This window comes from Caloenas nicobarica, chromosome 12, assembly GCF_036013445.1.
Source record: "Caloenas nicobarica isolate bCalNic1 chromosome 12, bCalNic1.hap1, whole genome shotgun sequence".
NCBI classification, from domain to species: Eukaryota; Metazoa; Chordata; class Aves; order Columbiformes; family Columbidae; genus Caloenas; species Caloenas nicobarica.
Window position 1 is genome coordinate 3,613,545 of NC_088256.1, and position 20,739 is coordinate 3,634,283.

Here is a 20,739-nt window from a genome sequence, read left to right on the forward strand (position 1 = left end):
ATCTAAATAAAAGCTGGTCTTACACCAGTGAGCAGAGCTGTTTCTGCCTGACGATGCCAGAGCTTTCCAGGTTGCAGCTCCCTCCTGGATGAAGCCTCCACCAGCTCACTCTTTATTCCCCCTTCACTTATTGTCTCCTCCATGATTTTACCCCCCCGCCCACTGGAGTTGTTCAGCCCAGCCCAGAAAGCTGCAGTGATGCCTGGCACAGCCAGCACCAGAAAATGCTCAGTCGAGACAGCGTGCAGCAACATCCAGGAGAGGTGCTGCCCAGTGGTTTTGTGTCTGGCTCAAGGTCCAAAGTAATATTAACTCCCCACTTCCCGCTCCACGAGAGCCTTCTGCCTCTCTGGAGGGGAAAGACCCTGTGAGATGATGTGTCTTACGGCAAAGGGCTCTCCTACCTCTCTCTCTGCTCTTTTTAATCCAGCCCCAGCTCTGCTGCTGTGAGGAATTAGCATTTCGAGGTGCAGCTCCCCTGTGCACAGCCCAGAGTACCCCAATCCCCTTCTCTCTCAGATCGCTGGGGTTTAACAAAATAAAATCAGCAGGCCAGCAAATCCAGTTGGCCCTATGGCAAAATGGTTGTTAAAATTCAGCGCTGTGGCTCTTCGTGTCGGCAGAGGGCAGTGGAAGATGCTCCCAAGCCTCTCCCAGCCGTGCTGCGGAGATGGGGATCCGGGGAGGAGACTCCACCAGAGAGGAAGAGAAATAAAAATGCAGTTCCTCCAGCAGCGAGGCTGACCAGAGTGCGGCGTTACCGCCGGCCACCCCGCCGGGTAGGGAGGATTTGGGCTCATCGATCAGCGTGGCAGCGAAGTGGGAAGGCGAGGGGAGGAGGCCACTTCTCTGCCTCCCACCATTGCACCCCTCTGGCTCGGGTCTCACCAACCCACACCCAGGCCGCTGGAAGCTGGGGAGAACCAACCACTGCTCATTCCCTGAGTGGGAGGAAGCGGATGGCAATGGAGTAGTCCCAGATCTGGCAGTGATTTGCAGTCAAGCACAAGCAGGCAGGCCAAGGAGAGGCTTTTCTGGCTGTAGCAATGTCCTAGAGGGTCTTCGCCAAGCCCGGCGAGCCACAGCACGTAGGCAAACGCATTCCGAGCCTGCCTGCCCATGGCTGGGTGCTGCTCTCCAGCGGCAGGAGAAGTGGGGAGAAGGTGCTGGCGTGGGGGCCCTGCCTGTCACCTCCCCTCCGGCTCCCCAGCCTGCCCTGCTTGGCGCTGGTAATTCATACCCCTGGAGGTAAAGAAAGAACAGCGTGAGGCTGGGATATATTATTTTACTCTGATAGGAATCTGACACTGACACAGCCATTAGGGTAAAGAAAGAATAATAGCTTAGACTTGGCATATACTAAAGTGTAAATACCTTCAGCGTGTGAAAAGACAGGCTTTAATATATTGGTGGGTTTGTAATTATTTATTGAAAGAAAAGGCAGAGCTTATTGCAAAACGTGAGAGAGGCGAGAGAGCAGCTCCCTGCCGAGTTTGTACGGCCACCACTAGCTCGCCCATCCTGCTCGGCGAACCCCAATGCCGAGGTGACATGGGGTGACCCACAGCCCTGGGGAACATCCTGCTGATGGGATTAAGCTGCAGGCTCCTCGCCTTGCCACCCCGCAGCAAGAAGCTTGTGTGGCTCTGGGCTGGTGTTACAAAAACGGTCTCAAAACTTTTCAGGATCGGGTATGCTGGTGAGCCAATAATCCCACCTGCGAAACCGGATGAAATGAAATAAAACGCCGCTCCTGGGCTGCGTTTTGCCACCGGCCCGGCCTGCTCCTGGTGCTTCGTTTACCTCGGCCGGGGCAGGGGGGGAGTAGCATCAGCATGAGCGCGCCGCGGCCATCGCGGGGCCCCCCTTGTCCGTCCCAGCGCTTCCCCGCCGGGCAGTTTCCCCCCGCGGGATGCTCCCGCAGCCGGGGAGCCGGAGCGCAGGGCCGGGGCTCTCCCGGACCGGGAGACAGCGGGGACGATCAGCGGGGACGATCAGCGGGGACGATCAGCGGGGACGATCAGCGGCTCCGGCGGCCCGGCCGGGCCCCGCGAGGGCGGTGCTGGCGGCGGCCCGCCCCGGGGCTGCGCCCGCTTGCAGGATGCGGCGGCGGTGCGGCGGCCCGGCGGGCGATGCGGGGCCGCGGCCGGGCCCGGGGACGCCTTTAAGGCCCGCGGGCGGGCGGCGAACGCCGTTGACGTCGGGGAAGCGCCGCCCGCGGCTGGCTCTGCCCGGCGGAGGGGGGGGGCACGGCGGGGGAAGGGGGGGTTTTGTGCGCGGGTGGCCCCCGCCGCAGGTAGGGACTGAGCGGCGCGATGGAGGAGGAGGAGGAGGATGGAGGCGGCGGAGGGGAGGCGGGGAGTGAGGCTGCGGCAGGAGGGGGCGGGAGGGGGGGCCGGCCGGGGGGGGCGGCGGGCATGTGGGACCGGCTGCGGGGCAGTCGGGCGGCGGGCGGCGGCGGGAGCGCGGCTGCGATGGCGCAGCGCGGCGAGAAGGGGCCGGCGGCGGGCGAGGGTGAGGGCGAGCCGCGGGATGGGGCCGGGGCAGAGCAGGGACCGAGCGGGGCTGCCGCGCCCTTCCAGCCCCCCGAGGGCGGCTTCGGCTGGGTGGTGGTCTTCGCCGCCGCTTGGTGCAACGGCTCCATCTTCGGCATCCACAACTCCTTCGGGATCATCTACATGATGCTGCAGAGCGACCTGGGCGACGGGGAGAAGGACCCGGCGCTGGAGTTCAAAACAGGTACGGGCTCCCCGGTCTCTTCTCGGCCCGAGCAGGGGGAACAAGGGGTGCCCGAGCACCGCTCGGGGCTTGTACAAGCGGAGCTGTCAGCCCCGGGGAGCCGCCCGGGGGAGCGGGGCCGCGGCGGGGGAAGGTGCAGCGGCTCGGCCGGCTCTGCCTCCCCGAGCGCACCGGGGAGCTGGTGCGGCTGGAAGCTCCTTCTCGGATGCGTTGAACCGCGATTACTCCCTGCCCCCTCCATCCTCGTAGTCGTGGCTATATTTATCTCCAACAGCATCATGTGTTTCTAAGCTCCTATGTACTCAATTAAAAGTAATTCATCTGAAAAGCATGCCCGTAGCTTGTCCTGCCTGGTGCGTTTTGGAGTAAGGAGAGCAACGCTGGTGAATTAGCTGACGTGTGTAAGCCACCCCCTTTATTTTTTATTATTATTGTTGTTTTGTTATGGGTTTTTCAAGCTGTATGTCTGTTTGTCTTATCTGCCGGCTCGCGCTCGGGGTGACTGCAGGAGAGCATGCCTGGCTGACATGCTTCCTCCGGGTTGTATCCATTTGGTGGGAAAGCCGAGGTAGGGCAAGTCTGGCAGCACTGCCTGCGTGGTCACACCGAGGGTGGAGCGGGGTCTTGAGCAGTCAACATCGTTTAGTAAACTGCACCCAGTTGTGTGTTTTGGTAGGACCTACAGGCTCAGGCAGGATTAAGACTGTGTAGTGTTAACATGGAGAAAAGGGACATTTCTTGCTGCAAAGACCTCACTGTTTCAGTAGACTTGGTGGAGGGACACCAACCTGCCAGGGTGGCAGTCCCAGTGGGTCCATGGCAGACACCGGAGTCAGGAGGCCCAGCCTTGTCCCAGGTCTTGGTATCTTCCCTGAGAAGATAGTGTCCATCCCCGTGATGGACACCCATGGCTGACCTTGCTTTTATCAGGCAGGTAGAAACAAGCACTTGGCACTGAGGGAACCTGCTTGTGGTGTTGTCCTGACTCCGGGTGGGATGTGGGCAGCAGTCAGAAACCCCAGTGGGGGTGTGCTGTGGAGAGAGGCAGTGCTGAGGGGTGCGGGGGGACCTGGAAGTCTCGTTTTGAGGACCGGCGTTGCCCACGTTCCCTCTGCTCAGCTGATGCATGACTGGTGATCGCGACAATGAGTGCACCAGGATGAAATCCATTATGAGGTACACTACATCTCCAGACCACTCATTAACTCCGCGATACTGTTACCGGAGAAATGATGTGATCGTGTAATCATGGGCAGTAACGGAGTGCCCCAGAGAGCTGTAGACATGTGGCCATTTGTAATTAGGATGATTGATGGGCTGTACGAGTGTGTGTGTGTGTGTGATCCCCAGGAAGCTCATCGTGTAGCTGTTTCCTGCTCCCTGTGATTATATCTAGAAAGCCTAAGGCAGAGCTCTAAAGGTAGAAGCGGCAACAAAAGAAATTAAATGCTGCAAGTTCTGGTGGTTTAAAGGCTCCGTGCCCAAGACAGAGGTGGTAGGAGTCAGCATCTGCCTCTTGTTCCTGCGATCTATTTATTTATGGCTATGACCGCACAGAGGCCTCAAAAAAGAAAGGCGTGTGGGTGTGTGAGGTGAACCTGGGCTCAGTAATTAAATTGCCTGGGTGACGAATATATGCATTTTGGTCAGGGCGCTTAACAAAGAGGCCGTTAATAACCCCTGCGCTGTACGACACGCCGGCTGAGCGCTGCCTTTATGCTGGGAGTTTGCGGTGCAGGGGCTCCGGCGGCAGCGGGGAGAGGCGGCGACAGGGATGGAGCCCATCTGCCGTGGGGAGCGCGGTACCTCGGGGGCTGCAGCTGTGCTGTCTGCGGCCAAGAGCAGCGGGGTGCAGTGCGGGGGCCCCCTCCAGCCCTTCCTCCCTCGCTCCCACCCCTCCCCGCTCAGGGTTGCATAATTTCCCCGCGGCACTCGTTTGCGTGCAAACATAATCAGGAAAATATTGTAGCTCCTTTCCAAGCGCTAAGTGATATGGCCTTCCTGAAAAGACCGGGTCTGTCTGCTTGTCCTCCGGTGTCGGTCTGCTCCTGCTGGCGGCAAGCAACGGCAGGACCCCAGGGTCCCCCTTGTCCTCCGCCAACCAGGAGAGCAGGCTGGGGGGACGAGGACCCGCTCCCGGCTCCGACACCAGCATTCAGCACGGCCATGGGCGCATCGCTTAGCCCTGTGGCTCTGCTCTTAAATCTCCCCTCTGTTCTCGGGAAGGTGGGTTTGTACCAAAGAGGGGGTTTGGAGGCAAAATGGGGAGTAACGTTGTAAGCCAGTCAGGTATCTCTTTAAAAATAGGGTTATGTTTATGCTGAAGTGGGTACTAGTGTGCACTAAACAATAGCCGCCCCAGCACACAGCTATAATTATCAAGGTTTATTTCTTGTTTGCATTGGTCACGTTTTCTTGCGTTTGATCTTGAGAAATGCAGGATCCGTGGAGTTCAGATTTGGGGTCAGGCTTTGAAAACAAACCCTCTCGCAACAATGCATTGAATGCATAGGCTCTTTTGTTTAAAGAAATATACTGTACTGCATATGTCAACGAGCAGCGCCGGGCTGAGGCGGGCTGGCTGCTGGGACCACCGCGTGCCCCTTCTCAGTGGGACGCCAGAGGCGGGACTTTTGCAAGGCACACTCTGTGCTTTCGGGTTTGTTTTCTTTCGGGGGAAGTGAAGGCCTAGGGGGGATTGCTGAGACTGGGATAAAAAAAAAATAATATACATATGAGCACTCAGCCAGGAAAAAAAATATCGGTCTCCTCTGCTGGAGAGGTGTTGAGTGATGCTTGAAAGTGTTTGCTGGGAGATGAATGGTGGCGTTTCCCTCCGGTTGTACAAGGCTTGTTCTGGTGCCAAGGGATCCGTGGGGCACGGCCGCTCCGGTGCCAGGCCTGCCAGGCATGGGCTGACACTGAGCCGAGGGACAGATGAGCCATCCCGGTGTGTGCTTGTCTTCCCCAGCTCCAAAAGCCAATTTGAGTGGCTGATCAGTCCTGGTAAGTATTAACTGAGCGCTGACCCTCTCAAATCGATATCTTCTCTGCCGCCGCTTGGATGCTCTCCCAGCCTCGGGAGAGGTGAGCGCAAGGTGAGCCTGTCCCCGGCCGGGGCTCTATGCCCAAGCCACCCGAGGGTCCCGGTGGGTGCTCCGGCTACCTGGGGAGAGCCAGGAGCGCAGCACTTCTCAGTGCATCTTGTTCCTCCAAATGCATCCTTGGTGCCATTCTCGGAGGTCTGGCAAGCGCTGGCAGGACAGCTTGGAGACACACATTGATTTTTGTTTTTTTTTTTTTTTAAATATTTATCTTTTTCTTCTCCCCTTCTCTGCTTTGTGTCAATATCCCAGGTATAGATTAACTCTCCTTGCTTAATATTTAATGCTTTGGTTGCTGGGAATGGGAGCTGCAAGCACTCGGAGAGATGGCCTGAGGAGCTGGTCTGGTTTGGCTGCAGCTCCTCTGAATTTGTCCGTGTGTCTGGCAGCATCCCCTGGTCTGTGTGTGAGAACTCGGGGAGCAGCTTTCCCCAGGGAGCTGGAGCTGCCAAAGTGCCCCATGCCAGGGGAAGCCAGACTGGTGCATGGACCACAGCCCTGGGCTTGTCTTTGCCCGTGCAGCCAAGGCATAACTGGTGTCATCTTCACCCCTGAATTCCCATCTGTTTTGGTGGGGAATTTCTTCCTGAGCCCTGATTTCACATCCTTAGGACAGATGAGCTCAGCTGGAGAAGGCTGTTTTTACTCCAGCATCATAATGGAAGCTTGCTAAGGAAGAATGAGTTTGTTTCTTGGAGAAAATAAAGCGTTTCAGTGCTAACATAGTGAAAGATGGGGAGGAGAAGCCACGGACAACTCTCTGGACTGAAGAAGAGCTCCAGGGCTCATGAGCATGGCTGGAGCACTGGGACCTGAGAAGGAAAACTCCAAGGAGAGCATAAATCACAAGAGGTAGCTCTTGGAAAGGGTCCCAACTAAATTTCAGCAATACTCTGTGGCCTGGGTAAGGCCAAATAGGGGCGGCTGCCACGAAACTGCATTTTATTTACCCTACTGCAATGAAAGGCATCTACCCCAGGTGTTAGGTTTGGGCTTTGGGCAGAGTGAGGCCACCCTTACTGATGCTTTTAAATACAAATTACCAACCAGTGATATATCCGAGAACCGTGATGGGTGTCATCGCCCAGTGCTGGCGCCCGGGAGGCTCCTGTCTCCTGAAAGTGACATTGTGGTTGTCACCTTCTTACCCAAATCTGCAGGATTCAGTGCTTTTATTAATTGCCGGGGAGCTTCGCTGGCCCCATTTCACAGATGCTTTGGCTGAGAGCACTGGACCTCGGTGTTTCTGGGGGCTTCCCCACATCCATCTGGGTCTCCAGCCTTCTTCTGCATTTCCTAATCCTGCGGAGGGATGTGCTGTCACGAACAATATTTACATAGCCTGCATGGGGATGTAAATCCCGCAAGAAGATCCATAAAAAAGCTTATTATCACCCAGCCCTGCTAGCTGGGGAGTGTAAAAGGCGCCACGGAGCTTTCCCAGCTTTACTGGGGGTTTCTCACGGTGGGATGCTGGTGTGCCAGCACCGGGCTCTTCCCTGGTTCAGCTCCCACCGTTTTGGGAGACGGAGCTTGTGATCACAGAGGAACAGGGCCAATTGCAGAGGAACTGGGTTTTCATCTCTTGAGCTGAGTGCAAAGTGCCGCAAGAGATAAAGCAGCCTAAAAAGCAAACAAAACGTAGCTGTGTCATTAAACCTGGTTCTTGAGGCCATCAGTAGTGATTAAGGTTATTAGGAGGCTGGAGCACGGTTTCTAAGGGAGGTGCTTGTTTTTAAAGACTGCAGGGACACTTGCCATTTTAGTGTTTTTTAGTTTATTTTTAAGTGTCCCCCACTAGCCAGCCAAGGAGTCTCAGTTGTAATTTCTAGTGGCCGTTGTCCTTGAGTGGTGGCAGCTCCCGTGACCTTGCTGCAGTATAGGAAGAAGCAGCACATGGGGTTGTGCAATTGGTTTGGGGTTCTTTTTCGGTCCTTTCAGTTAAAACAAAACAAATAAAACCACCCCACTTTGCTGGGATTTGATTGTAGTTTAAACTTTGAAGGCGCCGGGTTTCAGCTCCATCACTGAAGAGGAGGGATGGGAGGAAAAAGGGGATGGATGCTGCAGGGTGTGGGGCTGGGATGGATGCGGAGGTGTGGGGTCGGATCGACATGAAGTGGTGCAACGCTGTGCGTTTTTCAGGGTCAGCAGCAAAGGAGCAGTTTCATTTCACCTTTTGAGAGGAAATCTAGGAATTTGACAAGACACCCTTTAATCCCCTTAAAAACCCTCAGCAGCTGGAAGATGACCATCGACTGTAGCGTTTGACATCCAGCACCTTAAAACAGACCTAACCCATCAGGTTGGGCGAAACCCTGTAGCCGCGAGGCACCGCTGACCTCGCGGGCAGTGCCCATTGGGCTGGCTGTGCATAGCTCACGTGGGCGTTGTCACCCACCCCGTGTCCCCAGGGCAGCTCCTCTGCCTCCCTCCCTCCGTATCGCACGTGCTTATGGACACATCCATCCATGGGACTCATGCCATTTGCGGGGCAGCACCAATGGGTTCCCTGTCCCACTGTGTCACCAGACGAGTGGTGGAAGAAACCATCTTCCCAAAAATGGCGTGATGGAGACCACCAGACCAGGTGGACATGGAGCTGGGGCTGTCAGATCCCCCGTGGGATTTGTAGGGATGTTTGGGGAAGGAGGAGTAACCTGGGTTTCCCCCATCCCAAGGCTGTGAGCCCACCGGCACTGGCAGGACCGAGCGCTGTGACGTCTGCAGTGCCCTGCTTGCTTTGGAAAGTGCCCAGAGGGATGTCTGCAGCCTGGTTCTGTGTCCTGCAGTGTGCAGGGAGAAATTCCTGCGGGGGGCATGGGCGGCAGTAAACAAGCCCTGCTCCTGCCGTGCTAACAGGGAGCTAATCCTGGTGGGAGGGTAGCGGAGCACCGGTACCCACTGTGCCCAAGGGAATTTGGATCAGTCGGCAGCATCTCAATATAGGGCCTGGGTAACCTTTTGCTTTTTTATCTCGATGACTCCTCGGGACCTCTGCCAAAGCAGCCGGCATGTGTGCCAGCAGTGGAGTGACAGTGTGGCTGGGCGAAGCAATGTGCAGGCTGACGGGGACCTCAGCGGCATTTGGGTTGGTGCCATGTGCGCTTGCTGTTCCCCACCGCCCCCCATGTGGGCTCCCAGTACAGTCTCCCCTTGCTGGAAATGGCTGAGGCTTCACCCAATCTCAGTAATTGGGGTTTTGCTCACTTTTGGCTGGTGTCCAGGTGCCGTAGGGAGTTTTCTGGCATGTCACCAAATACCTTGGTCTCTCCTGCTTGCTTTTTTTGGGATGATGACCCCTCAGGGTTTTCCTACAAGCCAGGCAGGGTATGCAGGAGGATGCCAGCATTTCCCAAAGGGGACAGTAGCTGTGCACACTCCTCTTGCAGCCAGCAGTTTCCCTGGGGAATCACTTTTCCCCAGCTTTCCGCAGCCACGAGCCTGTGGGTCCGTGGTGTAACCATACCTGCTTTGGCAATAGGGGCAAGAGGACTAGGCACCCCCCATATGTTATAACGCTTGCAAAACCAGCGCTGTACCCATTACAGCAGGGATTTGTTCTGTTTTCCCTTCCTCTTCCTCGAAGGATTGATTATTCCCCATCGCAAGGGAAGGAGATGCTGACTTTTGTCATTCATCCCTGCAGAAGAAGCCCCGGTGAAGGGGTGTGTGCCAGGCTGGGCATCACCTGGGACCCTGCTCAGCTTTTGTGCTGGGGCAGTGCCGGTGCCCGCGGTGGGCATGGGGGAGCTCGGTTCATTCCGGGCTCTTTTCCGTTTATCCATCTCGAGACAGTTGGGGCGGTTGCAAAACCCACATGACGTGTGCTGGGAATTGCTGCAACACGCTCACAGACGCAAGCCATTCCAATCTCTCCCAGGCACCTCGTACAACAGGTCCTGCCAGCTGCCCCGGGCAGGCGGGACGTGGGGCTGCCCGCAGCGCCCTGCCTGCACCGCTGCCTGCCTGCGTCACAGGCTGCAGGCAGCAAAGCTCCTGCTGCCGCTTCAACCTCTGTCGAGCACACCCCATGGGGCAGGGGCGCAGCCCATTTTCAGGCTTTCCGCCCGCGCCCCCTCCCCGCCTTTGCCCTTTTATTTGAGATCCCTAAAGAAACACTTGATGCACAAGCTCCCTGCTGCCCCCAGCACGTCCCTTGAGCTGGAGCGGGGTGAAATGCAGGGGAAAGCCCTTGGGAATGGCTGCCAGGTCGCAGCCCTGTGCCCGTCATGGGTTGCTTCGCTGGGACTCGTCTCAGGCATGCCTGGCAGCTGTGCCGTGCCGCCCGCTGTCCTCCACACGAGGAGCAGCTTAGGCTGCTCTGAGCAACCTCCTGGGCTCGCATGGGACTGATGAGATGACAGGGGTGTTGTGCTGGCAGCTCAGCCCCGTCACCCCTTTGCACCTTTGCTTTGCACACCCCAGGGGAGCTCCAGGCTGGAATATCCCGTACCTACATCCCTGCATCCCGCAGGGTGCAGATGGAAGAGCATTGCACCACACCGCTGTAATATCAACTCCCGGCGCTGTGTCCCAGTGCAGGCACGTCAGTGCGAGATGAAGGCAGGATTTGGGAGCATCTGGTCTCCAGATGTGGTGGAGAGGCGAGCTCACCGGACTCTGTTTCTCCCAGTCTTTGCTGTATTTTTGGCTCTGGGTTTGGATTTAGCAGCTCAGTGATGGTTTTTAGCTTGATTGCCCTGATGCAGAGCACGGTGGGGTCACAGCCGACGTTCCCGGGGCGGGGAAGCCCCGCGTGCTGCCGGAGCGGTGCGGGTGCTTGCTGCGTGGGCTGACTTGCTGGGGTTCGCCCCAGGCAAACGCTGGGGCCCTCCTCAGGGAGGAGAAACAATCTTTCTGCAGCCATGGATCCTTCTTTGAGCACCCACCTATCACCCTGTCCCCAGGGACCAACTGGGATGGGGGCCCCCCGGGCATGCAGGCTCCCCCCTGCCATGCAGCAGCATCCCCAAAAGCCCCTTTCTTGGCTGTGGTGCATGAGGCACCAAAACAAAGCTTATTTTTCAGCCTCTTGGCCTTAATCTGTCCACCCGCGGATCCTGTGCGTAAAAGAGGGTTGAAATCCTTCCCTCTCGGGGGGATGTTGCGTGAGCGGGTGTGTTGGTGCTTGCCAAGGAGTCAGGCGTTGCGGCCGGAGGGTTTGCACAAACCTCGTGCGAAGCAGCAGGAGCTTGCCGAGGTGGAAATCAAATCTAATGACACCTCCTTTGCTGAGGGTTGTGCCTCCTGTGCAGCCTCTGAATTGGGTCCGATGGGAAAAAAAATCATCTGTGATTAAAGATCGACGGTAATTACATAATGGGTATGCACCAGATGATGCCCGGACAAGCTCCCTCCTGGGATTTCCCAACTTTCGGAGTGTTTAACTTTGCAATAATCCTGAAGTGCTCCTACCATGGGGGGGTAATTATTGATATTACGGCAGCAGCCGGTGCGATTGCACAAGGCTCAGCAGCAGCACTGTGGCCGCTGGAGCCGGGCTCCTGGGCAAACCTGCCTCCTCTGATAGCCGAGGCAGCTCCTGGGCACGGTCAGGCACGAGGGACGGATCTCCCCTTTCCATACCCAGCATTGCAATGGCAGAAAAGAATAAAGAAATAAGAGATAAAAGCTGCTTTTGGGGTGTGTCAGCAAAGTGAGCGGGGCGGCCGGGACTGTGTGCTTGCTCCATGGCCAGCTGGTGACGAAGAGGCGACGTCAAGATGTTCTTGATGGTGGGCCAGCTACTAATCCATGTATTTTAGCAAAAGCCAGTTTATTTCTTAAGGTTTGTGTAAGCAATGGAATCGGGGAGCGCTGGGGGTGGGGGGAGCTTGCTGGGATTAAATTCTCCTGAAAGCCAAGCATGCCAAGCTCGTGAGCCCAGGGAGAGCTTAATTAAAGTCAAAGGAGAAGCATATCCAAGAAAATAATACAGCGTATTTAAATGGGATATTTTTGTTCTGGGCCCAGAATGTCTCCTTTCCCCCTTCGGTGTCAGGTTTAATAAAACAAAATGAGATCTCCAAGAAAAACAAATTGCAGCTCTTAAAAGGCGCTGCGGAGATAAAAATCAGTAACACTGTTGCTGGTAACACCTTGGGTTATTAAAACGGAAAGAATGCTAACGATGCGATTTGCATGGGCCTTTCTTGTGGCTTCGCCCGGGCGGGAGCGCTCCCGCCCTGGCAGGGGGTACGGCGGGGCCCGGCAGCCCTCCCCGCGGCCGCTGGGCTGGGGGTGCGGGCAGCAGGCGGCCTCGCTACCCGGCCGGGTCGGGGCGTATGTGGGAAATGGTCACGCGGGGGGGATTTTGGAGGGCTTTATTTTTCTTTCCTAAGGCCGATGAATAGCGCCCAGCTGAAAGCTTGCAGGGCGAGGAGTGGCGCTGAGGTAAAATACCGAAAGACTTGAAAATATGGCAAGAATCAGGATACAGGGGACACCAAACTTTAAAAAAAAAAAAATAAATCGGGGCTGTTCTTGTTGGAAAGGATGCCATAGCCCGTGAGAGCTCTTTCAGAGGTGATGAACGTGTGGCTGAAAATCCCAAGCCGCATTTATTACGGCCTGAGAGCTGCTGGGTGCAGCTTTGCTCAGCATGCCAAGATACTGGGCTGGGGAACTGGGGTCACCTCCTCTAAAACCAGTGCCCCGATCTGGCTAGTTGGCTGCGTGTGCCCGATCCTGGACTGAAGGGCTGCTCTCCAAGTGCCCTGGCCGCTGGCCGGCTCTCCCAGCTGCGTGGCCATGGGCTGCTCCCCGGGATGCTGAAGCAGGGAGGGCTGGGGAGCAGCTGGTGATGTAATTTTGCACTTTGGTTCCCTGACCATCCACTTCTACCTTCCCGCAGGATGAGTGGATTAAAAGCTGCTTTTTCCTTTTTTTCCCACGTGCTTCCATCCTGGCCAGAGCCGACCGTTCCCTGGTTGGAGGCCACCAACGCCTTCCCTGGGTACCACTTGAGGTCTGTGGAGATGGAAGCGGGGTAGCACAGGGGTGATGCTGCTGACACAGGTTTGGGGAAAGGAAACCCAGTGCTGCTGTGGAGTCCTGATGGTCTGTCTGTCTGTCTACCAAACAGAAGGATGCTTTTGGACAGGGTGGCTTTAAAATGCCCGATGTGATGCCGTCTGCCCTGTAAATCCAACTCACCCCTGCCAGCGGGACAGGGGTGTAGAGGCCAGCTCCGGCTTTGCTGCTGTGCCCAGCTCTATCAGATAAGGCAATTATAGCTTTATCTCTTAATTGCAGGGTATAATAATAGAGCGTTATCGAGATAGGATGTTGCCAAGGAGTGAATATATCAGGTGGTGTTGGGATTTTGTTTTGTTTTCTTTTTTTTTGAAATAAACTCGGTGTGGCATCATCGCTGTTGGAGGTAGGACGTCTTCACAGGGTTCCTCCTGCCTGTACCACGCCATGTGCCCTGCCTGCAGGGAAATTCAGCATCACATAAAAGCCATGCCGACCACCCCGATGCCAGGGAAGCTCACCCGCAGTCGGGAGAAACCAGCCTGGCAGGGGAAAGGGTGAAGACCGACAGGGATGGTGTCCACCGCTTTCTGGATGGCTTTTCCCTTGCACCTTGGGAATGTGGTTTCCATCCCTTGCAGGTTTTTCATACCTGTAGCTCTGCTTGTCTCTGACCCATAGGATCCCGGCTTTCCGCTGTCCCCTTGGAACCTCGCGACTGTTGAGGTGGTTGTGTGCTCCCAGTGTCGGGATTTGGAGCATTTCCCTGCCTAGACTGGCCTGGTAGGGGATTTTCTGCCTTGAAAAATCAAGATTTTCAAGACCCATAGTCATGCAGGGTGGGTTTCTCACCAAGAACTGGAGTTTTGCTGTGTTTGTCCTGACCTCTGCAGGGTAGGATGATAAAAACTCAGGACATCTGGGGACAAGGGATGGTGTCTCAGGCTTTTGGCTGGAAGAGCCCGGCTATTGCAATATGCATTTTGAGAGAGGGCTTTATTAAGGGAGATTAATGTAAAATCAAATGTGCTGCCCAAAGCTAATGAACCGTATGTGGTCATAGTATGGGCAGGTTTTTTGTTGTTTTTTAAAATTTTTATTTACTTATTTATTTATTTTCTTCGAAGCTGTTAAACTCTGCCCTGCTTCAGTTCACCAACCAAAGCATGATCCAAACAGCGGGGAGTGGAGGTGCTTCAGGTCCTGATTTGACCTCTGTGGCTGGCTGTTAACCCTCGCTGGCCCGTCCTAAGCTACACCCAGAGATAAGATTAGCCCCAGTCTAGATTTTGGAGCTTGTTTCCCTCCCTTGGGACAACATTTGCAGCCCCCACCACCATGGTTTGTGCCCCATTGGCTCCATACAAGAAAACATGCTGCAGAAAAAAGCAGAAAGACGTTTTTACAGCAGAGTGGCAGGGAGTTATTCCGCTCAATGAAGGTGGTTGCTTGGATTTTTATTTCAGGACGAAGATTAAATGGGGGGGTTGGGGAACCCACAACAAAAAGCTGTTGGGAAGATGACGCCAGGCAGTGCAGCATGAAAAGCAACATCTTTTAGGGTTTTAATATTTTCTCTGCTTCTGAAGCAGGAATTAGCTCTTGCAAAATGTCAGGCATTGACAGATGACATTGACTCCCCGGCCACATGCTGGCACTTTTTGCAGCAGATAGCCCTTTCTTCTGTCACCTAGGCCACCCGCCACCTGGCTATGCCAGGGCAAAGCTCACGTTTCGTCTGAGCATTTGAATTTGGGAAGATGATGAAAAGCTGAAAAAGCACGATGCTGGGGCCAGTGTGCAAGCAGCAGGTTGTTGGCCGTTTTCCCCGTTAGTCAGAGCTGGTGACAAGTTGATCTCCTTTTCCATTTTCTTATGAATGAATCAGTTTTGGCTCAGCCTGATGGTCAGACTGGTTAAGCGAGAAGCAGCTGGTATTACTCTCATTAGCAATCAAGACAGGAAGGAGCCTCTCCCTGGCTCTGCAAACCCTGCGTGATCCCCAGCTGACCCACAGCCACCACCTTGGAGCCCAGCAGGACTGGCAGCAGCACAGGAGCCCCTCGAGCCATGGTTCGGGGGATTCAGCTTCTCCATCACCCCATTCCCTTACACCTCCGTGCCCTTTCCAGCTCCTCGACACACTGAAGCCTCGTGACCAGGTCAAACCAAGTGGTGGATGCAAATAGGGCTCTGCATCCCACGCTTTCTGCTGTCTTAGTGCATCTATCCTTGGTCAGTGCCACAGCACAGATTTTTTTTTGGTGGGGGGGGAAATTTCAGCTTCTGGTTGCCTGTGATTGCTACTCAGCTGCAGCCGGGGAGCACAGCTCGGCTGCATTTGCTGCTCCAGCCCCGAGGCTGCCGCAGTTCAGAGTTGCTCCTTGGCCAGCAGAAAGGGCTTGACGTTTTGCCATGACTTCAGCTGTAGCAGTTTGGATTTGGGAGACATACTTGCTCCGGGAAGGGCTACATGGGCAGTAAAGAGCTGTTGGCTGCCTCTGCTCAGCCCCATGGCTGCAGAGCCTGGGGTGCAGATTTACCCTGGTCTCAGCAGTCTTTCATTCGTTGCCGGCACATGGCACAGACACTTGGCCCCGTGGTGGCATTTGGCACCCTGGCCCTGCTCTGCCCATCCGTAAAGCCACTTGCAAAGCCAGCTCAGTGTGGCCAGGCATGGCTTGGGAATGGAGAGCCCCGTGTTTGGGTCATTGTAGAGGCTGAGCCTTCCCTGAGCAATCCTATGATGCTTCAGTGAAGAGATGCTCATGGAGCAGCTGGTGGACTCGTGTCCACCTGCAGATCTCCACAGTCTGGTGCTGGGGTGAGCAGCAGGGTTAGATCCACCCCATGCTGGCGGTCTGCATCCCAGAGCTGCCCGTGGCCTCTCGCACCCTTCTTTACCCCCAAATCATGGGGGGCTTTGGCTCTGCGCCGCTGAACCTGCTTGACCTCTGCTCTTCCCTTTGCCCCTGGGCATGGACGGGCTTTATGGGAAAAATCTGAACTCAGGCGCTTGAAAATGAGCCCAGGGACTGTGGTGTGTGTTACCCACAGCAATCCCACGCCTGGCAGCTGTGGAATCAGGGTATTTTGAATTCCTACCCCAAAATGCAGTATTTCCATGGCTCCCTGGCCAGGAAGGTATGATGCATGGTTTCTAAACCTGAATCACAGAGGGACCAAAACCTACCCAGTAACTGATAGAAACCTTCATTAACCTGCCCTGTTATTTATTCTGATTTCAAAGGCCTTGATGCAGCAAAAAGCAAAAGCATTTCTCCGGGGAAGCACATTAATGTTTCACCGGGCACTTTGCTGCCGAGGCACTTTAAATGATACGGGCTGTCCCCAGTTCCCCTCAATCTCGTTAAACATTGCGGGGCTCTGGGGAAGCCACCCTTGTGTGGGCTAAAAACCTCAGGGGGTTGCTTTTTTAATATATATGTATATGTGTGTGTATACATAGATGCATATGGGCATATATATGCACATATACATATGTGTGTGTGTATATATGTATTATGGATCCCCATTCAAGGTGCACCGACAGGAGCTGGAGGGCTCAGGGTTGGGTTCCTGAGATGCTGATGGGAACCGTGGGGCTGGGTACCGTCCCACACAGGAAACCCTGATGCTTCGGCCGTGGCTTTTCTCCATCCGCCCAAAGCATCAAAGGGCAGGGCTGGCCCTTCCCCGCACTGCGGGGTGGCTGCCGAAGCCACCCGGCGTCTGAAAAACTTTCAAATGAGAGCAGGTCAGCCAAAAGTAACAGCCCATTGGCAAAGGGGTATAACCTGTTTCTTGTCAAGGAAAAAGTCAAATAAAATATTGCTGCTCTTCAGTTTCCTTTAGCTATCGGATTTGCTTAATTACAGCATGGTCTATTTTTTTGAGATATCCAGGTGTTCTCAAGTGTGTGCTTTAATGTAAGGAAACTCCAAGAGATTAAAATCACATGGATATTTCACCCCTCTTTTGGCCCCTGGGTGTGTGGTTTAATGATGATACACAAGTCTTGCATTGTTCGGGGATTTTTTTCCCCCCATCGGCAGGCTTCAGGAGCTCTATCCAAAGGTGGTAGTGCCTCCATGCTGGAGACCCAGGGAAAGCTCTTCTCCATCAGAGAAGGAAATAATTTCCCAATGACCATCAGGTTTTGCCACATGGACACGGCTGGGCAGCCTGGGATATTGCCCTGGCTGTGTGCCCACTCGAGGACTGTGCTCGACCTGCTTACAGACAGCTTTTCTTAGTTTATTTTGATTTTTAAAGAGATTCGCTCAAGGGAGGAGACTCCCTGGTGGGTCCTCCACTGCGGTTGGTCATCACCTTGTGCCATCCCTTGCGCTGCGGAGGGTTTGGGCTGGGGATGAGCAGTGGGACCAGCCCAAGGATCAACCAACGTGGTGGGAGAACCCAGACAGAAGAGGCCATTGCAGGGAGGTGTTATCTCCTTTGTGAACGAAGCTTGGGGGCAAAACAACTTAAAAGCTGACTTAAAAGCTGACTGGCACAGCCTGGAGAGGGGCCTCCCTTCAGAAAGCGCCCGCAGCAGCTGCCTAAATTTTCCCTTTCATACTTCTAGCCCTGTCTATAGTCTGGTATTGGGCGGACTTTGTTTTCGGGGAAGTTGGGGCCTTGTTGGGTGTAAGCGAATAAGTAACATAACTGAAATATTTTGATAATATTTGAGCAGACGGCTCTGCTCGTGTGCCGTGGAGGAGGCGTCGCTGCTGCCCCAGCGCTCTCTGTTTCAGGGCGCTTACCCCAGGGTGGTTCAGGCTGAGGTTGCTGCAGCATTTTTTTCCCCTTGGAGTTTTGGGGGGGTCCATGAGGTTTATACGGGCTGGGGGTGATGGGAGGATGCTGTGATGCAGAGCCAGCAGCACAGAAGCCTGGGCTGGGGTTGTTCCTGCTAGAGGAGGGAGGTGCATCACTGCCTTCAGCTCCCTAAAAAAGTTGCTGAAAAGGTAATAAGCTGCTTTCTCTGTCTGGTGAGGGACAGGCTGCAAAGTGATGCTTTGAAATTTTGCAGCAGGAAGGGTGTTGGTTGGGAGAAATACTTGGAATGCAAGAAGAGCCAGCCCTTGTCTAAGGAAGGTTAGAGATGCCTGTCACCAGAGGGTTTGGAGAAGAGGCTGGGCAGAAGTCGCCAGGCCTGGGAGGAGACTGTAGATGTCCTGCAACGGCACCTTTTTGTCTGAAAAACGGTGGTTTAAGTGGCTGCGCCGGATGGAGGAGCTGTGGTCAGGGCTCTTGGGTTTGGTCTCAAGCATGCTATGACTCTCCCCTTCATGGTCAGGGTCGCAAAGGACTGGAAGTATTTTTCTTTCTGAGTATCCCTTAATTAACTGAAAGAGGAGGCTGTCAAGTACACAAACCAGAAGGGAAAAAGATCTTCATGAGCGTATGACCAGCCCAACATTTCGCCTCCATTTATTTTCCCCAGCCTCTTTGTTTTCCCTTTGAAAAAAAGGGTGTTTTTCTCTTTCCCTCCATTTAACTGCTATTTATTTGCTGGTAATTGGAAGGAATTCAACTGGGATCAGCCCGGCTCCTGCCAGCAACTGGAGTTGAAAAAGTGTCTGTGAGGGAGATGTAACAACAGAGCAGGGGGGTTGTTTTCCACCCGTTGCCAGTCCTTGCTCTGCGGGTCCCTGCATCATGGCCAGCCAGGTCAGGTGGGTTTAATTCTCCTTTTTTACTGGGATGTTGACAGTTGCCCACGGGACTTGCAATGGGAGGAGCACAGACCCAGGCTTGAGGGTTTCTTCTCACCATTGATGGGAAACAGAAGATGGCTTGGGAGAAATTTGGCAAAGAGGGAAACTTTTCTGTCTCTTCCAGCTTGGAAAAAAGCATCCTTTCCCACCCCAACCTCCCCGCAGAAGGCGGAGGGTTCTCAAATGCAGTCCAGGCAGGGTTTGCTGTGGGGGGAGAGAGGAGACAAAAAGCGCCCGGTGATTTTGCAAGGGATGGAGCAGTCTTGGGCCACCAGCTGTGTTTTGGGAGGGATACCCAACCTGCCTCCTTTTGGGGGGGCCGGGAGCCCTCCCATCTTCTCCCTGAGGCATCAAGGAGTTGGGATGCCCCAGGTGCTGGAATAATGTTGGGTTTTTGGGGGGTTCCGCAGCCATGTCTTGGGTATAATATCATCGTATAGCTGAAGATGCGATGCCAGCTGTGGCGGTAGGGTTGCACTGGGCGGAGGCACCCGTAGGGATGCACACAGGGGCTGTGCCTGGCCGCAAGATGAACCGCTGACCTTGACACTGAGGGTCCTGTTGGCGTTCTCTCCTTGGCTGGGCCCACGAGTTATGGTGCTGCTTTGTCGTGTGATGTGCGCTGGCCAGGAGCCACGACCTCTGTGTCCTGGCGGCATATCACGAATTCAGCCAAGCTGCCTCAAGCCAGGAGAATACCGTAACAGCCACATGCATGGGATGGCTGGCAGGATGCTGGGGTGCAAAGCGAGCATGGGGTAGGGGGTGAGGTGCCTCCAGAGTCACCCTCCTGCCCTTTTGGGGTTTCAGGTATTCCCCCCAATAGTGTCAGTGCTCATCGGGTCCCAGGCTGGGAGGTGGTGGCTGGTGCCACCTCTTTGCATCCTCCCTGCCCCATTCGCAAACATGGTGGTTTTTGCCTTGGATGGACAACCATGTTTTGCAGAGCCATCTCTTGGTGCCGGTGGTCTCCAAAGGGAAATAAAGCAGTGGGGTGAATTCCTGAAGCTACTCCATCCTCATCTCCCAGCTGCACTGTCCTCCCAGTCATCTGTGTACTGCAGGAACTGGTTACCAGTACAAGTCTGCCAGTTAAAAGCAGCAGCCACAGTGGGGATTTGGAGGACATGACTTGTTTTTGGGCTCGGGGAAGAGGAACGGTGTCACCACTGCCCTGTCAAGGATGGGAGGATGGCGGTGGCAGGGTGCGAGTGCTGAGCTGTTCCCAAGTGAGCCCTTCACGCACTTGTACAAGTGACTGGAGGAGTTTAATCTTAATAAAAGCCTGGTGAAGTTTGGTCAGGTCATGGATTTTCCAAAGGTATAACATTTCTGACATGCAGCAGCTGGTGTCTGGGGCCACAGCTGACCTGCACTGTCCTGCTGGAGTTAATCATTTGCATCGGCTCCAGGACCTGCCTGGCTCCAGCAGTGGGAACATTCCCCAAAAACACGGGGTGAGGAGGCAGCACATGGGGCCTGGAGGAACCCCTAACCTGCCAGGGTACATTGGGCTCGGGAGAGCCGGGCCCCCTAAACCTGACCCTAAGCCTGACCATAGCCCTGACCCTAACCCAAACCCTGGCTCTGACCCTCGTCTTGACCCAAACCCTAACACCGACCCTGACTCTAATCCTGACCTTAACCTTGACCATGACTCTGACCCAAACCCTGACCCTTTACTCGCTATCACTTTATAAGGCAGATATTGTGTTTATTGCCCTGTTGGAAGCAATGTGGTCGCCCAGAACGGGGCAACCTGGAGCAGACGCTGACATCTGCTCAGGACCCCCCCGCGCTCCCCACTCTCTTTGATGGGCCCCATGCTGCTGTCTGTGCTTGGGGCTGGATGGGCTGGATGGGAGGGGACCCCTGGTCCGTTTCGGTCACCCAGTCCCCGCTGGGATGTCCCTGGGGGCTGCTGGTCCAGCCCCGAGCTGCTGCACCAGGAGGTGTGGCTGCTGCGTGAGGGGAGCATGAACGTCTCAAATTGCTGCAAATTAAGCCCAGGAATCATGAAACTTGGGGGTCTAGCCCTCATCTATTTGCCTTGCTGGGGGTAGGTTCTCCAAAACGGGGCTGGGGGCTGGTGATGGTTCCCCAACTGTGCTTTGCCCACCCAGTGCAGAGCTGCCAAACGAACGCGGGGGCTCCTGTCCTTTGGGTGAGTGACTGCGTTGCAGTGGGGACAT

The 20,739-nt window shown here is 55.1% G+C and overlaps 1 protein-coding gene across 1 annotated transcript in view; it reads left to right on the forward strand.

Annotated features, from left to right (window-relative positions):
* Positions 1-2,315: 2,315 nt before the first annotated feature.
* SLC16A2 (solute carrier family 16 member 2) overlaps positions 2,316-20,739 on the forward strand; it is a 34,684-nt gene continuing 16,260 nt past the window's right edge. Inside the window, exon 1 of the mRNA XM_065643301.1 lies at positions 2,316-2,739. Within this exon, the coding sequence (XP_065499373.1) occupies positions 2,316-2,739 (424 nt within the window). The remainder of the gene's footprint in view (positions 2,740-20,739) is intronic.